The sequence below is a fragment of the Salvelinus alpinus genome, chromosome 1 (assembly GCF_045679555.1).
Source record: "Salvelinus alpinus chromosome 1, SLU_Salpinus.1, whole genome shotgun sequence".
Classification (NCBI taxonomy): Eukaryota; Metazoa; Chordata; class Actinopteri; order Salmoniformes; family Salmonidae; genus Salvelinus; species Salvelinus alpinus.
Genome location: NC_092086.1, coordinates 94,186,758 through 94,206,431, shown reverse-complemented (window position 1 = coordinate 94,206,431; position 19,674 = coordinate 94,186,758). Strand labels below are relative to the sequence as shown.

The 19,674-nt window shown below is 42.0% G+C and overlaps 1 protein-coding gene across 2 annotated transcripts in view; it reads left to right on the top strand.

Annotated features, from left to right (window-relative positions):
- npas2 (neuronal PAS domain protein 2) overlaps positions 1-19,674 on the top strand; it is an 81,867-nt gene that overhangs the window by 38,220 nt on the left and 23,973 nt on the right. For both annotated transcript variants that reach the window (XM_071334544.1, XM_071334545.1), the window contains exons 5-9: positions 6,419-6,510; positions 6,727-6,816; positions 7,539-7,659; positions 13,994-14,107; positions 15,176-15,294. In XM_071334544.1, the coding sequence (XP_071190645.1) occupies positions 6,419-6,510; positions 6,727-6,816; positions 7,539-7,659; positions 13,994-14,107; positions 15,176-15,294 (536 nt within the window). The remainder of the gene's footprint in view (positions 1-6,418; positions 6,511-6,726; positions 6,817-7,538; positions 7,660-13,993; positions 14,108-15,175; positions 15,295-19,674) is intronic.

The window sequence follows — 19,674 nt, the reverse complement described above, 5'->3', positions numbered from 1 at the left end:
GTCTAAAAAACAACCAAAAAACATCAACACTTGAACTTGTCTTTTCCTTAAAGCTCTGACTTTGCTGATAGCTACTTTGAGGAACAATGTACTTACTATGACTGTGATATGTGGTTGTCCCACCTATCTTAAGATGAATGACCTAGCTGTAAGTCGCTCTGGATAAGAGCGTCTGTCTGCTAAGTGACTCAAATGTAAAATGCGTGTGCATGTGGCACTTGTGTCCTGCCCTCTACATAAAGAACATCACTGCTCCCAGAACGGGTGGGAAAAGGAAGGAACTAGGAGGGTGGAGGGCATTAGTTGTCTAGTATAGTATTTTTTCAGACAGGAACATAGAGAAAAGAGAGGAGTTCTCCACTTCCCTACCAAGCTTGGCCCAGACAGACAGAACTTCAACTCACACAAACCAAACCGCCTGCGCGCGTGCGCCATCGTGCATAAATGTATTTTGTCCCCCCACACCAAACGCGATCACGACACGCAGGTTAAAATATCAAAACAAACTCTGAACCAACTATATTAATTTGGGGACAGGTCGAAAAGGATTAAACATTTATGGCAAATTAGCTAGCTAGCTTGCACTTGCTAGCTAATTTGTCCGATTTAGCTAGCTTGCTGTTGCTAGCTAATTTGTCCTGGGATATAAACATTGAGTTGTTATTTTACCTGAAATGCACAAGGTCGTCTACTCCGCCAATTAATCCACACATAAAACGGTCAACCGAATCATTTCTAGTCATCTCTCCTTCCAGGCTTTTTCTTCTCTTGACTTTATATTGTGATTGGCAACTTTCATAAATTAGGTGCATTACCACCACCGACCTCGTTCGTCTTTCAGTCACCCACGTGGGTATAACCAATGAAGAGATGGCACGTGGGTACCTGCTTCTATAAACCAATGAGGAGATGGGAGAGGGAGGACTTGCAGCGCAATCTGCGTCACAAATAGAACTGACTTCTATTTTAGCCCTTGACAACGCAGACGCTCATTGGCGTGTGCGAGCAGTGTGGGTACAATAATTGAATAATATCGATTTCTAAATGTATTTTGCAACGCTCGCTCACGTGATGCGAGAGGTGTAGTCAGCCTGTCAGTCTCCTGTCAGAATCAAGGTCACATCTGTCAGTGTTTACGAGATGGCTTTTAGACAGAAACAGTCCCGATCTGGGATATCTAACATTCGCAGAGTACGACCCTGCCTCACGCAGGAAGCGGCGCAGGTCCTAATCCAGGCACTTGTCATCTCCCGTCTGGATTACTGCAACTCGCTGTTGGCTGGGCTCCCTGCCTGTGCCATTAAACCCCTACAACTCATCCAGAACGCCGCAGCCCGTCTGGTGTTCAACTTTCCCAAGTTCTCTCACGTCACCCCGCTCCTCCGCTCTCTCCACTGGCTTCCAGTTGAAGCTCGCATCCGCTACAAGACCATGGTGCTTGCCTACGGAGCTGTGAGGGGAACGGCACCTCCGTACCTTCAGGCTCTGATCAGGCCCTACACCCAAACAAGGGCACTGCGTTCATCCACCTCTGGCCTGCTCGCCTCCCTACCTCTGAGGAAGTACAGTTCCCGCTCAGCCCAGTCAAAACTGTTCGCTGCTCTGGCACCCCAATGGTGGAACAAACTCCCTCACGACGCCAGGTCAGCGGAGTCAATCACCACCTTCCGGAGACACCTGAAACCCCACCTCTTTAAGGAATACCTAGGATAGGATAAAGTAATCCTTCTAACCCCCCCCCCCCCCCTTAAAAGAGTTAGATGCACTATTGTAAAGTGGTTGTTCCACTGGATATCATAAGGTGAATGCACCAATTTGTAAGTCGCTGGATAAGAGCGTCTGCTAAATGACTTAAATGTAAATGTAAATGTAAATATTTCTTAACCGCTCTTCCTCTTCTGTTATGTGTCTCCTATTTTATCTGAGAGCTTGATCAGTTGGGTCTATTCAGAGGTATTCATCAGGATTCTTCCACTACTAGCCGATTTGGTAGCGATGGTCCCCTGGATGTTGGTGTGTTTAGTCGACTGGCCGATTGTTTGGTCGATAGGCTGTTGGTCGACCATGATTTCTTTAGTCGAGCAGTAGAATTATAATTGTTTTTGATCATGGTGTACAAGACACCGGAGTTAGGAAACGAGAAAACAGCCCTTGCCGTAATTGTCTAAGAAAAATGATGAGAGAGAAAACCCCAACTTAATTTGGTCTATAATCAATAGCCTACAGTAACTGTTAAATGTGCCTGGCTTTATATATCATCCATACACAGTGCATTCGGAAAGTATTCAGACCCTTTTACTTTTTCCACATTTTGTTACTCTACAGCCTTATACTAAATTTGATTAAATAAAAAATGTTCCTCATCACTCTACACACAATTCACCATAAGGACAAAGCGAAAACATATACAGTGGGGAGAACAAGTATTTGATACACTGCCGATTTTGCAGGTTTTCCTACTTACAAAGCATGTAGAGGTCTGTCATTTTTATCATAGGTACACTTCTACTGTGAGAGTCGGAATCTAAAACAAAAATCCAGAAAATCACATTGTATGATTTTTAAGTAATTAATTTGCATTTTATTGCATGACATAAGTATTTGATACATCAGAAAAGCAGAACTTAATATTTGGTACAGAAACCTTTGTTTGCAATTACAGAGATCATACGTTTCCTGTAGTTCTTGACCAGGTTTGCAGACACTGCAGCAGGGATTTTGGCCCACTCCTCCATACAGACCTTCTCCAGATCTTTCAGGTTTCGGGGCTGTCGCTGGGCAATACGGACTTTCAGCTCCCTCCAAAGATTTTCTATTGGGTTCAGGTCTGGAGACTGGCTAGGCCACTCCAGGACCTTGAGATGCTTCTTACGGAGCCACCCCTTAGTTGCCCTGGCTGTCTGTTTCGAGTCGTTGTCATGCTGGAAGACCCAGCCACGACCCATCTTCAATGCTCTTACTGAGGGAAAGAGGTTGTTGGCCAAGATCTCGCGATACATGGCCCCATCCATCCTCCCCTCAATACGGTGCAGTAGTCCTGTCCCCGTTGCAGAAAAGCATCCCCAAAGAATGATGTTTCCACCTCCATGCTTCACGGTTGGGATGGTGTTCTTGGGGTTGTACTCATCCTTCTTCTTCCTCCAAACACGGCGAGTGGAGTTTAGACCAAAAAGCTCTATTTTTGTCTCATCAGACCACATGACCTTCTTCCATTCCTCCTCTGGATCATCCAGATGGTCATTGACAAACTTCAGACGGGCCTGGACATGCGCTGGCTTGAGCAGGGGGACCTTGCGTGCGCTGCAGGATTTTAATCCATGACGGCGTAGTGTGTTACTAATGGTTTTCTTTGAGACTGTGGTCCCAGCTCTCTTCAGGTCATTGACCAGGTCCTGCCGTGTAGTTCTGGGCTGATCCCTCACCTTCCTCATGATCATTGATGCCCCACGAGGTGAGATCTTGCATGGAGCCCCAGACCGAGGGTGATTGACCGTCATCTTGAACTTCTTCCATTTTCTAATAATTGCGCCAACAGTTGTTGCCTTCTCACCAAGCTGCTTGCCTATTGTCCTGTAGCCCATCCCAGCCTTGTGCAGGTCTACAATTTTATCCCTGATGTCCTTACACAGCTCTCTGGTCTTGGCCATTGTGGAGAGGTTGGAGTCTGTTTGATTGAGTGTGTGGACAGGTGTCTTTTATACAGGTAACGAGTTCAAACAGGTGCAGTTAATACAGGTAATGAGTGGAGAACAGGAGGGCGTCTTAAAGAAAAACTAACAGGTCTGTGAGAGCCGGAAATCTTACTGGTTGGTAGGTGATCAAATACTTATGTCATGCAATAAAATACAAATTAATTACTTAAAAATCATACAATGTGATTTTCTGGATTTTTGTTTTAGATTCCGTCTCTCACAGTTGAAGTGTACCTATGATAAAAATTACAGACCTCTAAATGCTTTGTAAGTAGGAAAACCTGCAAAATCGGCAGTGTATCAAATACTTGTTCTCCCCACTGTATATTTTTTTTTGTTAAAGAAATACCTTATTTGCATAAGTATTCAGACCCTTTGCTATGAGACTCGAAATTGAGCTCAATGAAAACAGGATGCACCTGTTCATCCTTGATGTTTCTACAACTTGATTGGATTCCACCTGTGGTAAATTCAATTGATTGGACATGATTTTCAGTGGCAGGGACTGGGAGACTAGTCAGGATTGAGGGAAAGATTAATGGAGAAAAGTACAGAGAGATCCTTGATGGAAACCTGCTCCTGAGCGCTCAGGACCTAAGACTGGGGCCAAGTACAACGATCCTAAGCACACAGCCAAGACCACGCAGGAGTGGCTTCAGGACAAGTCTCTGAATGTCCTTGAGTTGCCTAGCCAGAGTCTGGACATGAACCCGATCGAACATCTCTGGAGAGCCCTGAAAATAGCTGTGCAGCGATGCTCCCCATCCAACCTGACAGAGCTTGAGAGGATCTGCAGAGAAGAATGAGAGAAACTTCCCAAATACATGTGTGCCACCAAGCTTGTAGCATCATACCCAAGAAGACTCGAGGCTGTAATCGCTGCCAAAGGTGCTTCAACAAAGTACTGAGTAAAGGGTCTGAATACTTATGTAAATGTGATATTTCCCCTTATTATTTTTTATTAGATTTGCAATAAATACAAAAACTTTTGCCTTGTCATTATGGGGTATTGTGTGTAGATTGTTGATGGGGGAAAAAACGATTAATCTATTTTAGAACAAGGCTGTAACGTAACAAAATGTGGAAAAAATCAAAGGGTCTGAATACTTTCCAAATGCACTATATATCTACAGAAATAAGACAGATCCTGCTTCTGTTGCCTGTGAGTGTTTGTTTAATAACCTACTGATCACCAATCCTCAAGCAACCACAACATGTCAGATGATAAACAATTTCACAAATGTGGCTGTTTTTAATTTCTGCAATGCTGTAATAAAGGCTTTACACTTTTTTTTGTTAGAGCAGCCTCTCTGGTATAATTTATAATTTATTTGCTGTTGTTTACACTCTTCCAAATTGTCAGAAAAATAATATTTATAATAATAACCCTCTTTTTTCCTTGATCTCCTTCTTGTTATTATTACTATTATTATGATCATCATTACTATAATGATAAGTCATGTTATTATCATTAGTAGGCTTAGTATAGCAGCCTTGTATTCCATCATCGAGCTATAGGCCTAGGAGCGCATCCTGTTTAGTCTTAGTAGCTTAACTAACTTAGGCCTATATTTCAATACTTATATAGGCTACTGTATCAATCAATCATTTATTTGTTAATGTCATCACACAGCATAGGAGTCATTCATGATATGAAATGCAATCAAGCATTTTAGTTTGAAAATAAAGCGACCATTACATAATTAGCGTAAACAATAAATAGGCCTAAACCTTTCCGAATTGGAAAATGCATTCACGAATGAATGTGACTGTTTTTAGTATTTGCTGTAATAAAGGCTTTACAAAAAAACATTACAACAGACCCTCTGGTACGCTTATTTATTCAGTGTTTATTACATTGTTCCAAACAGTCAGAAAAATGATGTTGTCATCTAATAGATACTGTTGGCAAACATAATATGCAAGTGGCACTTGCTCCTTAGCTTCTTTTTCTTGATCTCCAGTATTTTCCACAACCAGTAAAATGTATTCCATACATCTGACTTCCCTTTAACCTCCTGAGCAACCAGTAAACATTCCCCCGATTCAAGTTTATTTGTCACGTCCTCTGCATCTGTTTTGCTGTCACGTGTTCAGAGTTTTGTATTAACCAATTTATTGATGTGATTATGATATGTTATAGGCCAGGCCCTATTGGTCACGTGCATGTGATGCGTACATGTGTCACGTAAAGAGAGCAAGGGTTGAGGGAATAGGGAATGTTTTTCCTAAACAAATGAGAGATTTTGGTACCAGAACTTTTCAGTCAGAAATGGATCTAATTATGTTGCAGCTTCAGCAACACGAACAGCGAGATACACACTGTTGATGTTCTGTGGTGGTCGCTGCAGCAGGGAGGAGAAAGAGACAATGGGTGCTAGTCACACAGTCACTCAGTTTTTTTTTTTTTACACGGCGCAGCAAGTCTGAGCCAGGCCCGGCACATTCAAATCAATTGCGGTCAAACTCCCTCTAGTCACGAGTGTGTCTTTAATTATTTACTCAAACAGTTTGCTTAAAGCATCAGACAAGCTCAGTGCATATAGTTGATTTGATTAAAACACAGGATGTGTCTAAAAATACACATTTTAACATTTCAACAAATCGATTGGTTGAAAGAACAGATGACTCTTGCTCGACCAAGATTTTTTTTTGTCGGGGATAGCAGTAGTGTAGTGCTAACAGATCCATCTAACCTCTATTCCTGGCCTTATCCTCTGTTTCAGAAATCACAGCACAGACCGAGTCGTGTGAGATACGGCAGGACTGGAAGCCTTCGTTCCTCAGTAATGAGGAGTTCACCCAGTTGATGCTGGAGGTAAAATCAGCTTAGCACCACGTTAATCTCCTCTGATATTAAATAAAGCCAAAGGACATCCTTCACTTGTACTGGAAGGAATACTGTATTTTGACATCCTGATGAACCGCTGTACGCCAGCACCAGCATTACCCATGATGCACCTCTGAAACAAATGTAGCACACAACAATTATAGTAGCTGGTATTAGAATAATCACTTTGTTTTCCTTCCACAGGCTTTAGACGGTTTCCTCATAGCACTAACTACAGATGGAAACATTATATATGTGTCCGACAGCGTGTCTTCACTCATTGCCCATTTACCGGTGAGTGAGAGTTAGGCTGATCTAGCAGCATTGTTCTTTGTAACTTAATATTCATGTATATTAAAATAGCTGCACATTAAACAAGGATATAGATTAAATCTTGCAACCACCATGTTTCTGATTGTATGATGCGTTAAACGTTAAGCTTCCAAGGCCTACCGAGTAGCGCAGCGGTCTAAGGCACTGCATCGCAGTGCTAGAGGCGTTACTACAGATCCGGATTCGATCCCGAGCTGTGTCGCAGCCGGCCGCGACCGGGAGACCCATGAGGCGGCGCACAATTGGCCCAGCGCCATCCGGGTTAGGGGAGGGTTTGGCCGGATGGGATGTCCTTGTCCCATTGCGCTCTAGCGACTCCTGGCATCCGGGTTAAGCGAGCAGTGTGTCAAGAAGCAAATCGGCTTGGCGGGGTCGTGTTTCGGAGGACGCACGGCTCTCGACCTTCGACTCTCCTGAGTCCATGCGGGAGTTGCAGCAATGGGACAAGACTGTAACTACCAATTAGGGAGAAAAAAGGGGTAAAAAAAGTACCAACAAAAAAATTACTTTAGCTTCCAATTATGATCAAAATATACTAATTCAAATCAATGTATACATTATTGCAATTGGGACACTAACTACCTTATAATATGTACCTTATAATATGACTGTGATATGACATGTGCATGGACAATGATGGGCCATAGACACTGACGTTCCCACCTTTTATCCTTTTGTATCAGTCAGATATGGTGGACCAAAATATCTTGAACTTTCTCCCTGAGCGTGAGCATGGGGAGGTCTATAAGCTGCTATCATCCCACATGCTGATGACTGACCCCATCTCTGCTGACTTCCTAGACAGTGAGTATTTAGTCCTCCTTTTCACTCCCTCAGTACTGAATCCATCTTTCCTCTTTACTCCCTCAGTACTGAACCCATATTTCCTCTTCACTCCCTCAGTACTGAATCCATCTTTCCTCTTTACTCCCTCAGTACTGAACCCATATTTCCTCTTCACTCCCTCAGTACTGAATCCATCTTTCCTTTTCACTCCCTCAGTACTGAATCCATCTTTCCTTTTCACTCCCTCAGTACTGAACCCATCTTTCCTTTTCACTCCCTCAATACTGAACCCATCTTTCCTTCTTAGTACTGAACCCATCTTTCCTTTTCACTCCCTGAGTACTGAACCCATCTTTCCTCTTCACTCCCTGAGTACTGAACCCATCTTTCCTTATTAGTACTGAACCCATCTTTCCTCTTTTCTACCTCAGTACTAAACCCATCTTTGTTTCTCAGTACTGAACCCATATTTCCTTTCACTCTCTCCATACTGAACCCATCTTTCCTCTTCACTCCCTCCATACTGAACCCATCTTTCCACTTCACTCCCTCCATACTGAACCCATCTTTCCTCTTCACTCCCTCCATACTGAACCCATCTTTCCTCTTCACTCCCTCCATACTGAACCCATCTTTCCTCTTCACTCCCTCCATACTGAACCCATCTTTCCTCTTCACTCCCTCCATACTGAACCCATCTTTCCTCTTCACTCCCTCCATACTGAACCCATCTTTCCTCTTCACTCCCTCCATACTGAACCCATCTTTCCTCTTCACTCCCTCCATACTGAACCCATCTTTCCTCTTCACTCCCTCCATACTGAACCCATCTTTCCTCTTCACTCCCTCCATACTGAACCCATCTTTCCTCTTCACTCCCTCCATACTGAACCCATCTTTCCTCTTCACTCCCTCAGTACTGAACCCATTTTTCCTTCTCAGTCAATCAGTACTGGGTCGATCTCCAGCTCTGGCATCACCAGGGATGCTTAGCTTAGGAGATGTCTGGATAGAGATGTCTGTGTATTTCACAATAGTGTTGTTTGATGAGAAGTTTGAAATGTTCTTACCTATCTCCGAGTGATGACACCAAGAGTCCAAGTCATCTGTGCTGTATAATCAGAGAGTCCATCACCATATTAATGAGATTTTACATAAATATTATGGGTGGCATTTAACCAACATTTACACTTTAATTATATTGTTGTTCATCCACAGGTCTAAACTAGGGTCACTGAATGAAAATTAGTAATGCTTTGTTTTTCTTATTGGCATTATGTTGCAGAACAACTATTCATAAGCATTTGTACCAGCCTCCTATTTTGTCCTGTAGCAGCGCTTTGTTTTGCTTAATTTAATGCACTACAGCAATGAACAGGGCTGTGGTGACCTTTTATTTCTTTTGATGTTGGCTATTTCACTTTTATGAGCGATATCCCCATGAATTATACATCAAACCATGCAGTGGCCCAACAGTCACACGCCACAGCCTTCAAAACAAACAGCGATTTTATGCCAGCATTGGGAAAAATTCTGTTTGACAAAGTGTTAAATCTCTCCTGTAGGCATTCATCAATTTCTATTGTATTTACATGACTAATTCCTCTGTGTGTTAGGAATTCACACTCCACTGTACTGAACCTCACACCTCTGCTCTGCAGTCCTGATACTGAACTGACCGTGAATATAGAGCAGGTTGCCATGTTTGGCGCTGCCAGTTTATTGGATTGCTGGACACTGTGGTCCTATGATTAGTCCTTTAGCTAATAATAGTAGTTAGCCTAGCAGTGTGGTTAGGAGTTTTAATCACTGTAGCTTCAGTAATACTGTATCTAGGGCTCGAGACACTGAGCTTAATCCCATGCTACAATTGTTCTCTTCTGAGAAAGAGACTGATGTGGAATCATCTAGGTCTATGTTTAGAACTATAGGAATACAAAGCATAGAAAACTACTGTAGACGCTACTGTGTCTGGAATAATCATAATTTTCTCCTAGCCTCATTAACAGGCAATTCCTGCATTTATCTTTCATCTCCTTTCTTTCGTTAAAAAAAATACTGCTTCTCCTGCCCAACACACAAATTGTTTTAGAAGTCAGCTATCTTCTTGGTTAATGTGCTACTATCATTCTGTTGAAGAATAGCTATGGGAATGTTTGTTGCTCTGAGTTGAGTGTTCATCACTATGTGCACTGCACTCCCACCTGAGGACAAAGGAGCTCTCAGGTACTTATGAACGTCTAGCTACTCTTGGATAAATGAACTCAGATACTTGACTCAGAGCTTATGGTACCACAGAGGAAGCATTTTACTTAATTGAATCCCATTAGATATGTGTAACAATGGAGTGATGATATCATTCTTGGTTTAATAAGGAACTGTTTTTCCTTTTCACTTTAAATCCCAAATGTGCGTGTCATTCTATACAGATGTTTGCAAATGTATTAAAAATACAAATCTGAATTATAACATTTACATAAGTATTCAGACCCTTAACTCAGTACTTTGTTGAACCACCTTTTGCAGCAATTACAGCATCAAGTCTTCTTGGCTATGACTCTCCAAGCTTGGCACACCTGTATTTGGGGTGTTTGTCCCATTCTTCTCTGCAGATCCTCTCAAGTTATGTCAGGTTGGATGGGGAGCGTCGCTGCACAGCTATATTCAGGTCTCTCCAGAGATGTTAGATCGGGTTTAAGTCCGGGCTCTGGCTGGACCACTCAAGGACATTCAGAGAATTGTCCCAAAGCCACTCCTTCGTTGTCTTGGCTGTGTGCTTAGGGTTGTTGTCCTGTTGGAAGGTGAACCTTTGCCCCAGTGTGAGGTCCTGAGCACTCTGGAGCAGGTTTTCATCAAGGATCTCTCTGTACTTCGCTCCGTTCAACTTTCCCTTGATCCTGACTAGTCTCTCAGTCCATGCCTCTGAAAAACCTCCCCACAGTATGATGCTGCCAAAACCATGCTTCACCGTAGGGATGGTACCAGGTTTACGCCAGACGTGACGCTTGGCATTCAGGCCAAAGAGTTAAATCTTGGCACCATCCCTACAGTGAAGCATGGTGGTGGCAGCGTCATGCTGTGGGGATGTTTTTCAGCGCCTTTTTCAGTGCCTTTTGGCAAACTCCAAGCAGGCTGTCATGTGCCTTTTACTGAGGACTGGCTCCCATCTGGACACACTACCATAAAGGCCTGATTGGTGAAGTGCTGCAGAGATGGTTGTCCTTCTGGAAAGTTCTCCCATCTCCACAGAGGAACTCTGGAGCTCTGTCAGGGTAACCATCCGGTTCTTGGTCACCTCCCTGACCAAGGCCCTTCTCCCCTGATTGCTTAGTTTTCCCGGGCGACCAGCTCTAGGATTAGTCTTGGTGGTTCCAAACTTCTTCCATTTAAGAATGGTGGAGGCCACCGTGTTCTCGGGGACCTTCAATGCTGCAGAAATTTGTTGGTACCCTTCCCCAGATCTGTGCCTCGACACAATCCTGTCTCGGAGCTCTATGGACAATTCCTTCGACCTCATGCCTTGGTTTTTGCTCTGACGAGCGCTGTCAACTGTGGGACCTTATATAGACAGGTGTGTGCCTTTCCAAATCATGTCTAGTCAATTGAATTTACCACAGGTGGACTCCAGTCAAGTTGTAGAAACATCTCAAGGATGATCAATGGAAACAGGATGCACCAGAGCTCAAGTTCGAGTCATATAGCAAAGGGTCTGAATACTTACAGTACCAGTCAAAAGTTTGGACACACCTAGTCATTCAAGGGTTTTTCTTTATTTTGAGTGTTTTCTAAATTGTAGAATAATAGTGAAGACATCAAAACTATTAATTAGCACATATGGAATCATGTAGTAACCAAAAAGTGTTAATAATATATTTTATATTCTATATTCTTTTTATATTCTTCAAAGTAGCCACCCTTTGCCTTGATGACAGCTTTGCACACTCTTGGCATTCTCTCAACCAGGTTCATGAGGAATGCTTTTCCAACAGTCTTGAAGGAGTTCCCACATATGCTGAGCACTTGTTGGCTGCTTTTCCTTCACTCTGCAGTCCAACACATCCCAAACTATCTCAATTGGGTTGAGGTCGGGTGATTTTGGAGGCCAGGTCATCTGATGCAGACCTCCATCACTCTCCTTCTTGGTCAAATAGCCCTTACACAGGCTGGAGGTGTGTTTTGGTTCATTGTCCTGTTGAGAAACACGTGAAAGTCCCATTAAGTGCAAACCAGATGGGATGGTGTATCGCTACAGAATGCTGTGGTAGCCATGCTGGTTAAGTGTGACTTGAATTGTAAATAAATCACTGACAGTGTTACCAGCAAAGCACCCCAAACTATCACACCTTCTCCTCCATGCTTCACAGTGGGAACCACACATGCGGAGATCATCCGTTCATCTACTCTGCGTCTCACAAAGACACAGCGTTTGGAATCTCAAATCTCAAATTTGGACTCATCAGAGGACAGATTTACATCAGTCTAATGTCCATTGCTCGTGTTTCTTGGCCCGAGCAAGTCTCTTCTTATTATTGGTGTCCTTTAGTAGTGGTTTCTCTGCAGCAATTCGACCATGAAGGCCTGACAGTCTCCTCTGAACAGTTGATGTTGAGATGTGTCTGTTACTTAAACTCTATGAAGCATTTATTTGGGCTGCAATCTAAGGCCGGTAACTCTAATGAACTTATCCTCTGCAGCAGAGGTAACTCTGCGTCTTCCTTTCCTGTGGCGGTCCTCATGAGAGCCAGTTTCATCATAGCACTTGATGGTTTTTGCGACTGCACTTGAAGAAACTTTCAAAGTTCTTGAAATGTTCCGTATTGACTGACCTTCATGTCTTAAAGTAATGATGGACTGTCGTTTTTCTTTGCTTATTTGAGCTGTTCTTGCCATAATATGGACTTAGCCCTATTTGGTGAAGTACCATCTCTGTATACCACCCCTACCTTGTCTCAACACAACTATTTGGCTCAAACGCATTAAGAAGGAAAGAAATTCCACAAATTAACTTTTAACAAGGCACACCTTTTAATTGAAATCTATTCCAGGTGACTACCTCATGAAGCTGGTTGAGAGAATGCCAAGTGTGTGCAAAGCTGTCATCAAGGCAAAGGGTGGCTACTTTGAAGAATCTCAAATATAAAATATGTTTTGATTTGAACACTTTTTTGGTTACTACATGATTCCATACATGTTATTTCATAGTTTTGATGTCTTCACTATTATTCTACAATGTAGAAAATAGTAAAAATTAAGAAAAACCCTGGAATGAGTAGGTGTGTCCAAACTTTTGACTGGTACTGTATGTAAATTATGTTATTTGCAATACATTTGCTAAAATTTCTAAAAAACTGTTTTCACTTTGATATTATGGGTTATTGTGGGTAAATTGATGACGTCAATTTCTTAATAAATCCATTTTAGAATAAGGCTGTAACGTAACAAAATGTGTAAAAAGGGAAGGGGTCTGAATACTTTCCGAATGCACTGTATATCTCGGTTTGAATGGCACAGGGCCACTGGTATTCCCAGCCTCCTGACAATGCCACAATGCTCTATTTTTAGTGTAATGAAGAGCAACACATTGGCTTTGGAGGATTAGTAGAACATTAACACAGTGAGTCCCCTCAGTGTGTACAGTATGTCTGAGCTAGTGCTCTGACATAAGTCAGCGGAGGCATTCTCTTCCGCAAAGGTAACCCATTTAAACGGAGCCATGGATTCTGTAGAAAATGGGATGACTCTATTCAGACATTCTGTGTGACTGTGACATTGTGTCTGATTGAGGAGTATTTAGAACATCATCAGTGCACAGTTTTAGTGTGTCGATGGCTCAGTGACATACTCCCCCTCTTCCTCTCCCACCACTGGTCTCATTCCCCTGCCAAGTGAAGCCTTGTCTGTAGGAACAACACTGCTGAGCCATCCCATGACAACTGAGACAAACTATGCTGGGTTCAATGCCATTTACTGGGAGCTGTGCGCTGATTTCCAGCCATGAGAGAAAAGCCAAAATGTCTGAGCTGTCAGTGGTTGTTAGGAGCAGAAGTTGTAATAGCAAAATAATTGTCATCATTCTTTTCTCTGAGATTTACTCTGTCAGAGTTTCATCCAAGGCTCTTACATAAAATATCAACCTATTTGAAAAGAGTTTATCATGTTGCACCATGAAGACTTCAAGATTATTTATATTAGAAAGAAGTGCCAATAGAGTATGTGTAAATACACACTGAAAATGGGTTATTCGCTTTGTCAGTAAATATTTTTCTTACTTTATTTTTCTTCATGATGATGGAAAAAGCATTGTGTTTTGTTGAAGACACTCCAGCTAACTTCCATTTGGTATTTTTTCCAGGTAAGACACACATTGAGTTCTGCTGTCATTTAGCCAGAGGAAACATCGACCCAAAGGAACCCCCTACATATGAGTACGTGAAATTTGTAGGAGATTTCAAGTTTCATAACAATGGTGAGTGTTCTGTTATTCTACCCCGAGCTCACTTGACATTTTAAAGTTGTGCAATACTTTGCAATGTTTTAGTTCCCAAATCTTTGTTTCCTTGACATACTCGCATAACAACAGAAATGACTTTCCCTTTCAACTGCCAGAACTATTGTTTTATTATCATGTGTATTTTATCTGCCATTACATCTTCAACTACTGACCGAGCTACAACCTGATGAATGGACAGTAAACCATCTAGTTATATTAATAAGGCCAAACTCTGCATTCTATTGAATATTAGAATGGAGATGTTATGTCATAAAAACTTACTTGAAACATAAAACAGACAGAAAATCAAACCGGTTATAAAACCGTTTCATAACTGCATATCTCATTGTTGATCACTATTCAAATACCTGGCTAATTGACTGGAAAATTAGACGTATGAGGAAATGTTTCCCTCTCGTCTGAAATTACACTTCGGACTTTTGGATATTTCCATACTTTTTAAAGTTTTGGACTTCCAGTCGTTTGAATAGCATAATGAGTAAGGTCACCAGAGTGTGGTGAGATGGAAAGGCAGAGTGTGGTGGAAAGGCAGAGTGTGGTGAGATGGAAAGGCAGAGTGTGGTGAGATGGAAAGGCAGAGTGTGGTGAGATGGAAAGGCAGAGTGTGGTGAGATGGAACGGTTATGTAAAGTTATTTGGCACTCGTAGAATAACTCCAGTCACTGCTAATCAAATATTTATTGCCTGATTTGCCATTACCCCCGACCCTCAGCTGGGGATCACTACCACAGTCTTCAGGGGCCACAGTCCTGCTGATTTTCCTTTCTCAAATGAGTGTGTGATTAAAGGGCAAAATCCCCAGCACACACTGCTGTGGCCGGGAAACACAGTTGGACTTTGATTCACAGCTCCTACGTCCTCTTGTAACAGATATACCTGTTTGGGGTTGATGATAATCACTGCTAGTGTCTATACTATACTGTTGTAATGCACCAAATGGATTGTTGCTGTTTTATATTTGCTATGCCTACATTCATCCTCTGGGGAGGTATTGAGTGACTGTTTCTGTTGTTTGACTCACAGTGCCTACTTCCTCTTGTAACGGGTTTGAGTTGACATTACCAAGAACCCTGCAGTCATCACTGGAAGAGCAGGTCTGCCTTGTTGCCACTGTACGATTAGTCACTCCGCAGTTTTTAAAGGTAAGATCGTGTTTCTTTTGCTCAATCTTTGCCGATTCCATTTGAGAACATACAGATGTTTTATATTATCTTCTAAAGCGGAAGAAGAAAATAATACATTTTGAAAAGCCATGTATTTATTTATTTTCGCCTTTATTTAACCAGGTAAGCTAGTTGAGAACAAGTTCTCATTTACAACTGCGACCTGGCCAAGATAAAGCAAAGCAGTGCGACACAAACAACAACACAGAGTTACACATGGAATAAACAAGCGTACAGTCAATAACACAATAGAGACAAAAAGAAAGTCTATATACAGTGTGTGCAAATGGCGTGAGGAGGTAAGGCAATAAATAGGCCATAGTAGCGAAGTAATTACAATTTAGAAAATTAACACTGGAGTGATAGATGAGCAGATGGTGATGTGCAAGTAGAAATACTGGTGTGCAAAAGAGCAGAAATGTAAATAAAAACAATATGGGGATGAGGTAGGTAGATTGGGTGGGCTATTTACAGATGGGCTATGTACAGCTGCAGCGATCGGTTAGCTGCTCAGATAGCTGATGTTTAAAGTTAGTGAGGGAAATTTGCAATTCGTTCCAGTCATTAGCAGCAGAGAACTGGAAGGAAAGGCGGCCAAAGGAGGTGTTGGCTTTGGGGATGACCAGTGAGATATACCTGCTGGAGCGCGTGCTACGGGTGGGTCTTGTTATCGTGAGCTGTTACCAGTGAGCTGAGATAAGACAGAGCTTTACCTAGCATAGACTTATAGATGACCTGGAGCCAGTGGGTCTGGCGACGAATATGTAGCGAGGGCCAGCCGACTAGATAATACAGGTCGCAGTGGTGGGTGGTATAAGGGGCTTTGGTGACAAAACGGATGGCACTGTGATAGACTGCATCCAGTTTGCTGAGTAGAGTATTGGAAGCTATTTTGTAAATGACATCGCCGAAGTCGAGGATCGGTAGGATAGTCAGTTTTACAAGGGTATGTTTGGCGGCGTGAGTGAAGGAGGCTTTGTTGCGAAATAGGAAGCCGATTCTAGATTTGATTTTGGTTTGGAGATGTTTAATATGAGTCTGGAAGGAGAGTTTACAGTCTAGCCAGACACCTAGGTATTTGTAGTTGTCCACATATTCTAAGTCAGAACCGTCCAGGGTAGTGATGCTAGTTGGGCGGGCGGGTGCGGGCAGCGAACGGTTGAAAAGCATGCATTTGGTTTTACTAGCGTTTAAGAGCAGTTGGAGGCCACGGAAGGAGTGTTGTATGGCATTGAAGCTCGTTTGGAGGTTAGTTAACACAGTGTCCAAAGAAGGGCCAGATGTATACAGAATGGTGTCATCTGCGTAGTGGTTGATCAGGGAATCACCCGCAGCAAGAGCGACATCATTGATATATACAGAGAAAAGAGTCGGCCCGAGAATTGAACCCTGTGGTACCCCCATAGAGACTGCCAGAGGTCCGGACAACAGGCCCTCTGATTTGACACACTGAACTCTGTCTGAGAATTAGTTGGTGAACCAGGCGAGGCAGTCATTTGAGAAACCAAGGCTGAGTCTGCCGATAAGAATGAGGTGATTGACAGAGTCGAAAGCCTTGGCCAGGTCGATGTAGATGGCTGCACAGTACTGTATTTTATCGATGGCGGTTATGATAACGTTTAGGACCTTGAGCGTGGCTGAGGTGCACCCGTGACCAGCTCGAAAACCGGATTGCACAGCGGAGAAGGTACGGTGGGATTTGAAATGAATCCGGCGTTGTAGTGGAGAAAACAGTCCAATACTGCCAGGCTGGCAAGTATTATCCAAGCTAAAAAAAAACAGCTGGTGTCTGTGCAGAAGGTGAAGGTAACTAGCAGTGGCTAACAATGACTAAATAGCTAGTAGCTAATTAGCTGGTTAGCTTCTGATGGCTAGCTTCTGATGGAGGTTCTGGCTATAAGGTCTGAAAAATAGCGGATCCGTGTCACATTGGGTGAGGCGGGTTACCGGAAGGTATATTTAATTTAAAAATCGAAAAGAGATTTAAAATATTTTGAAATATATACAAAAAAGACGAAAAATACAAAAAGTTAACGAGAGGACGACTAACCACGTCGGCACTGCTACGCCATCTTGGAATGACAAGATGTAAGGCCTGTCTTAGAGTTTTTTGCATTGTGAATCCTCATATTATTATTTTGTCACTTCTGGTTGGGTTGGATGTTTCACTTGCAATCGGAAAATAATCTTCTTTTTTTTTACCAGACCTTGGAATAATTATAAATGACATTTTGGTAAAAAATTGTTATTCACATAGTTGCCCTTTTGATGATCCATCATATGTGACATACATTGCACCCCTCCTCCTTTTTGTCCTCAGAACAGCCTCAATTCGTTGGGGCATGTACTCTACAAGGTGTCGAAAGGATTCCACAGGGATGCTGGCCCATGTTGACTCCAATGCTTCCCATAGTTGTCCTTTGGGTGATAGACTAGTCTTGATAGACACGGGAAACTGTTAAGCGTGAAAAACCCAGCAGCATTGCACTTCTTGACACAAACCGGTGTGCCTGGCATCTACTACCATTCAAAGGCACTTAATTATTTTGTCTTGCCTACTCACCTTCTGAAAGGCACACATACACAATCCATGTCTCAATTGTCTCAATGCTTAAAAATATTATTTAACCTGTCTCCTTCCCTTCATCTACACTGATTCAAGTGGATTTAACAAGTGAAATCATTAAGGGATCATAGCTTTCACCTCAATTTACCTGGTCAGTCTATGTCATGAAAAGAGAAGGTGTTCTTAATAAAATAAAATACATCTATTTACGATGACATTTGTATTTATTTTTTTATGTAAAAGTTCTATCTGCGCAGCAACTTTGAACTTGGTTTTATAAGGTTCTATCTCAATCCAATCACACATTACTGAGTTTCCAATCAAACATATTTGCGTGTAAGGGGATGCATTGAGTCATGAAAAAGGAAGACATCACAAAAGAGTTCTGAGATCTGGGACATGAATAATACTCCATATCTCAGAACTATACATTTAGTAGATTAGTGCTGAGCGATAAATGCTTTTTGAGGTCGGTTCGATTATTAAAAAAGGATTTCGGTTTCGATAATTGTTTTAGACATTAAATGCACTATGCGTTACGTGGCTTGAATGCTGTAACAACACTGAGTAAAACAATTCATAAAAGTCCCATGATTGTAGTGACTGCCATTTACGGGTTATCAGAGGTGTGACCAAGTCACTATTATTCGAGTCACGAGCAAGTCTCAAGTCACAAGGTCTGAGTCTCAAGTCGAGTCCCAGGTAGAATAGGTCAAGACTCGAGTCAAGTCCAAGTCGTGCATTCTAAGAGCAAGTCAAGTCGAGTCACAAGTTTTCAAGTAAAGTCTCAAGTCAAGTAACAAAAAAATCTATACATGCAGCGACTTGTTCAACTACAAATCTCTGTCTATTTATTGAGGCCACCAGACAGCACTTTTCATTATTTTGTCTACAACACATTTTGATTAGCATTTGTAATTGTAAAATAGGGACATGTAGCAGTCGTAAGGGCTTGACATAAGCAGAAAACAAGGCAGGTTGACGTGCTCAGAGTGTAGATTTATTTACAGGTCTTGGTAATCCAATGGTGAAAGCGCCAGATCATACAAAATATACATGTAGATTTACGAAATATACACAGGCATTAGCCCAAAAGAAATAGCCTCTGTATCAGGCTTAACCTGTCCTATCTGAACTGACACAGGTAGAGGGCAAGACTGTCCCCTTGAGAAACTAAATTGTCTAACAGGAGCTCAAACAGGTAGGCCTACATAATATAAGCACTTGGTCCCCAGGACCATACAATTACCCAATTGGCAATTACAACCAATAAAACTGGTTCTACAATTTAAAAGGCAATTTCCACCTTCCATCTTTGGGGCAAATCCACTGAAGTTGCTTACTAAGACAACATTAAATGTTCCTGAGTGGTCTAGTTACAGTTTTGACTTAAATCTGCTTGAAAATCTATGGCAAGACTTGAAAATGGCTGTCTAGCAATGATCAACATAACTTGACAGAGCAAATATTGTGCAATCCAGGTGTGCAAAGCTCATAGAGACTCACTCAGAAAGACTCACAGCAGTAATCACTGCCTAAGGTGTTAACATGTATAGACTCAGGGGGTTGAATACTTATCTAATCAAGATATATTAGTGTTTTTTTTTTTTATTATTATTCTTTTTTACTTTGACACTACAGAGTATTTTGTGTAAACGGTTGACAGAAAATGTCAATTAAATCAATTTTAATCCAACTTTGTAACAAAATAAAATGTGGAAAAAGTCAAGGGGTGTGAATACTTTCTGAAATCACTGTAGGGTAGTTGTCATTTCATTGAACTATTGTTTTAA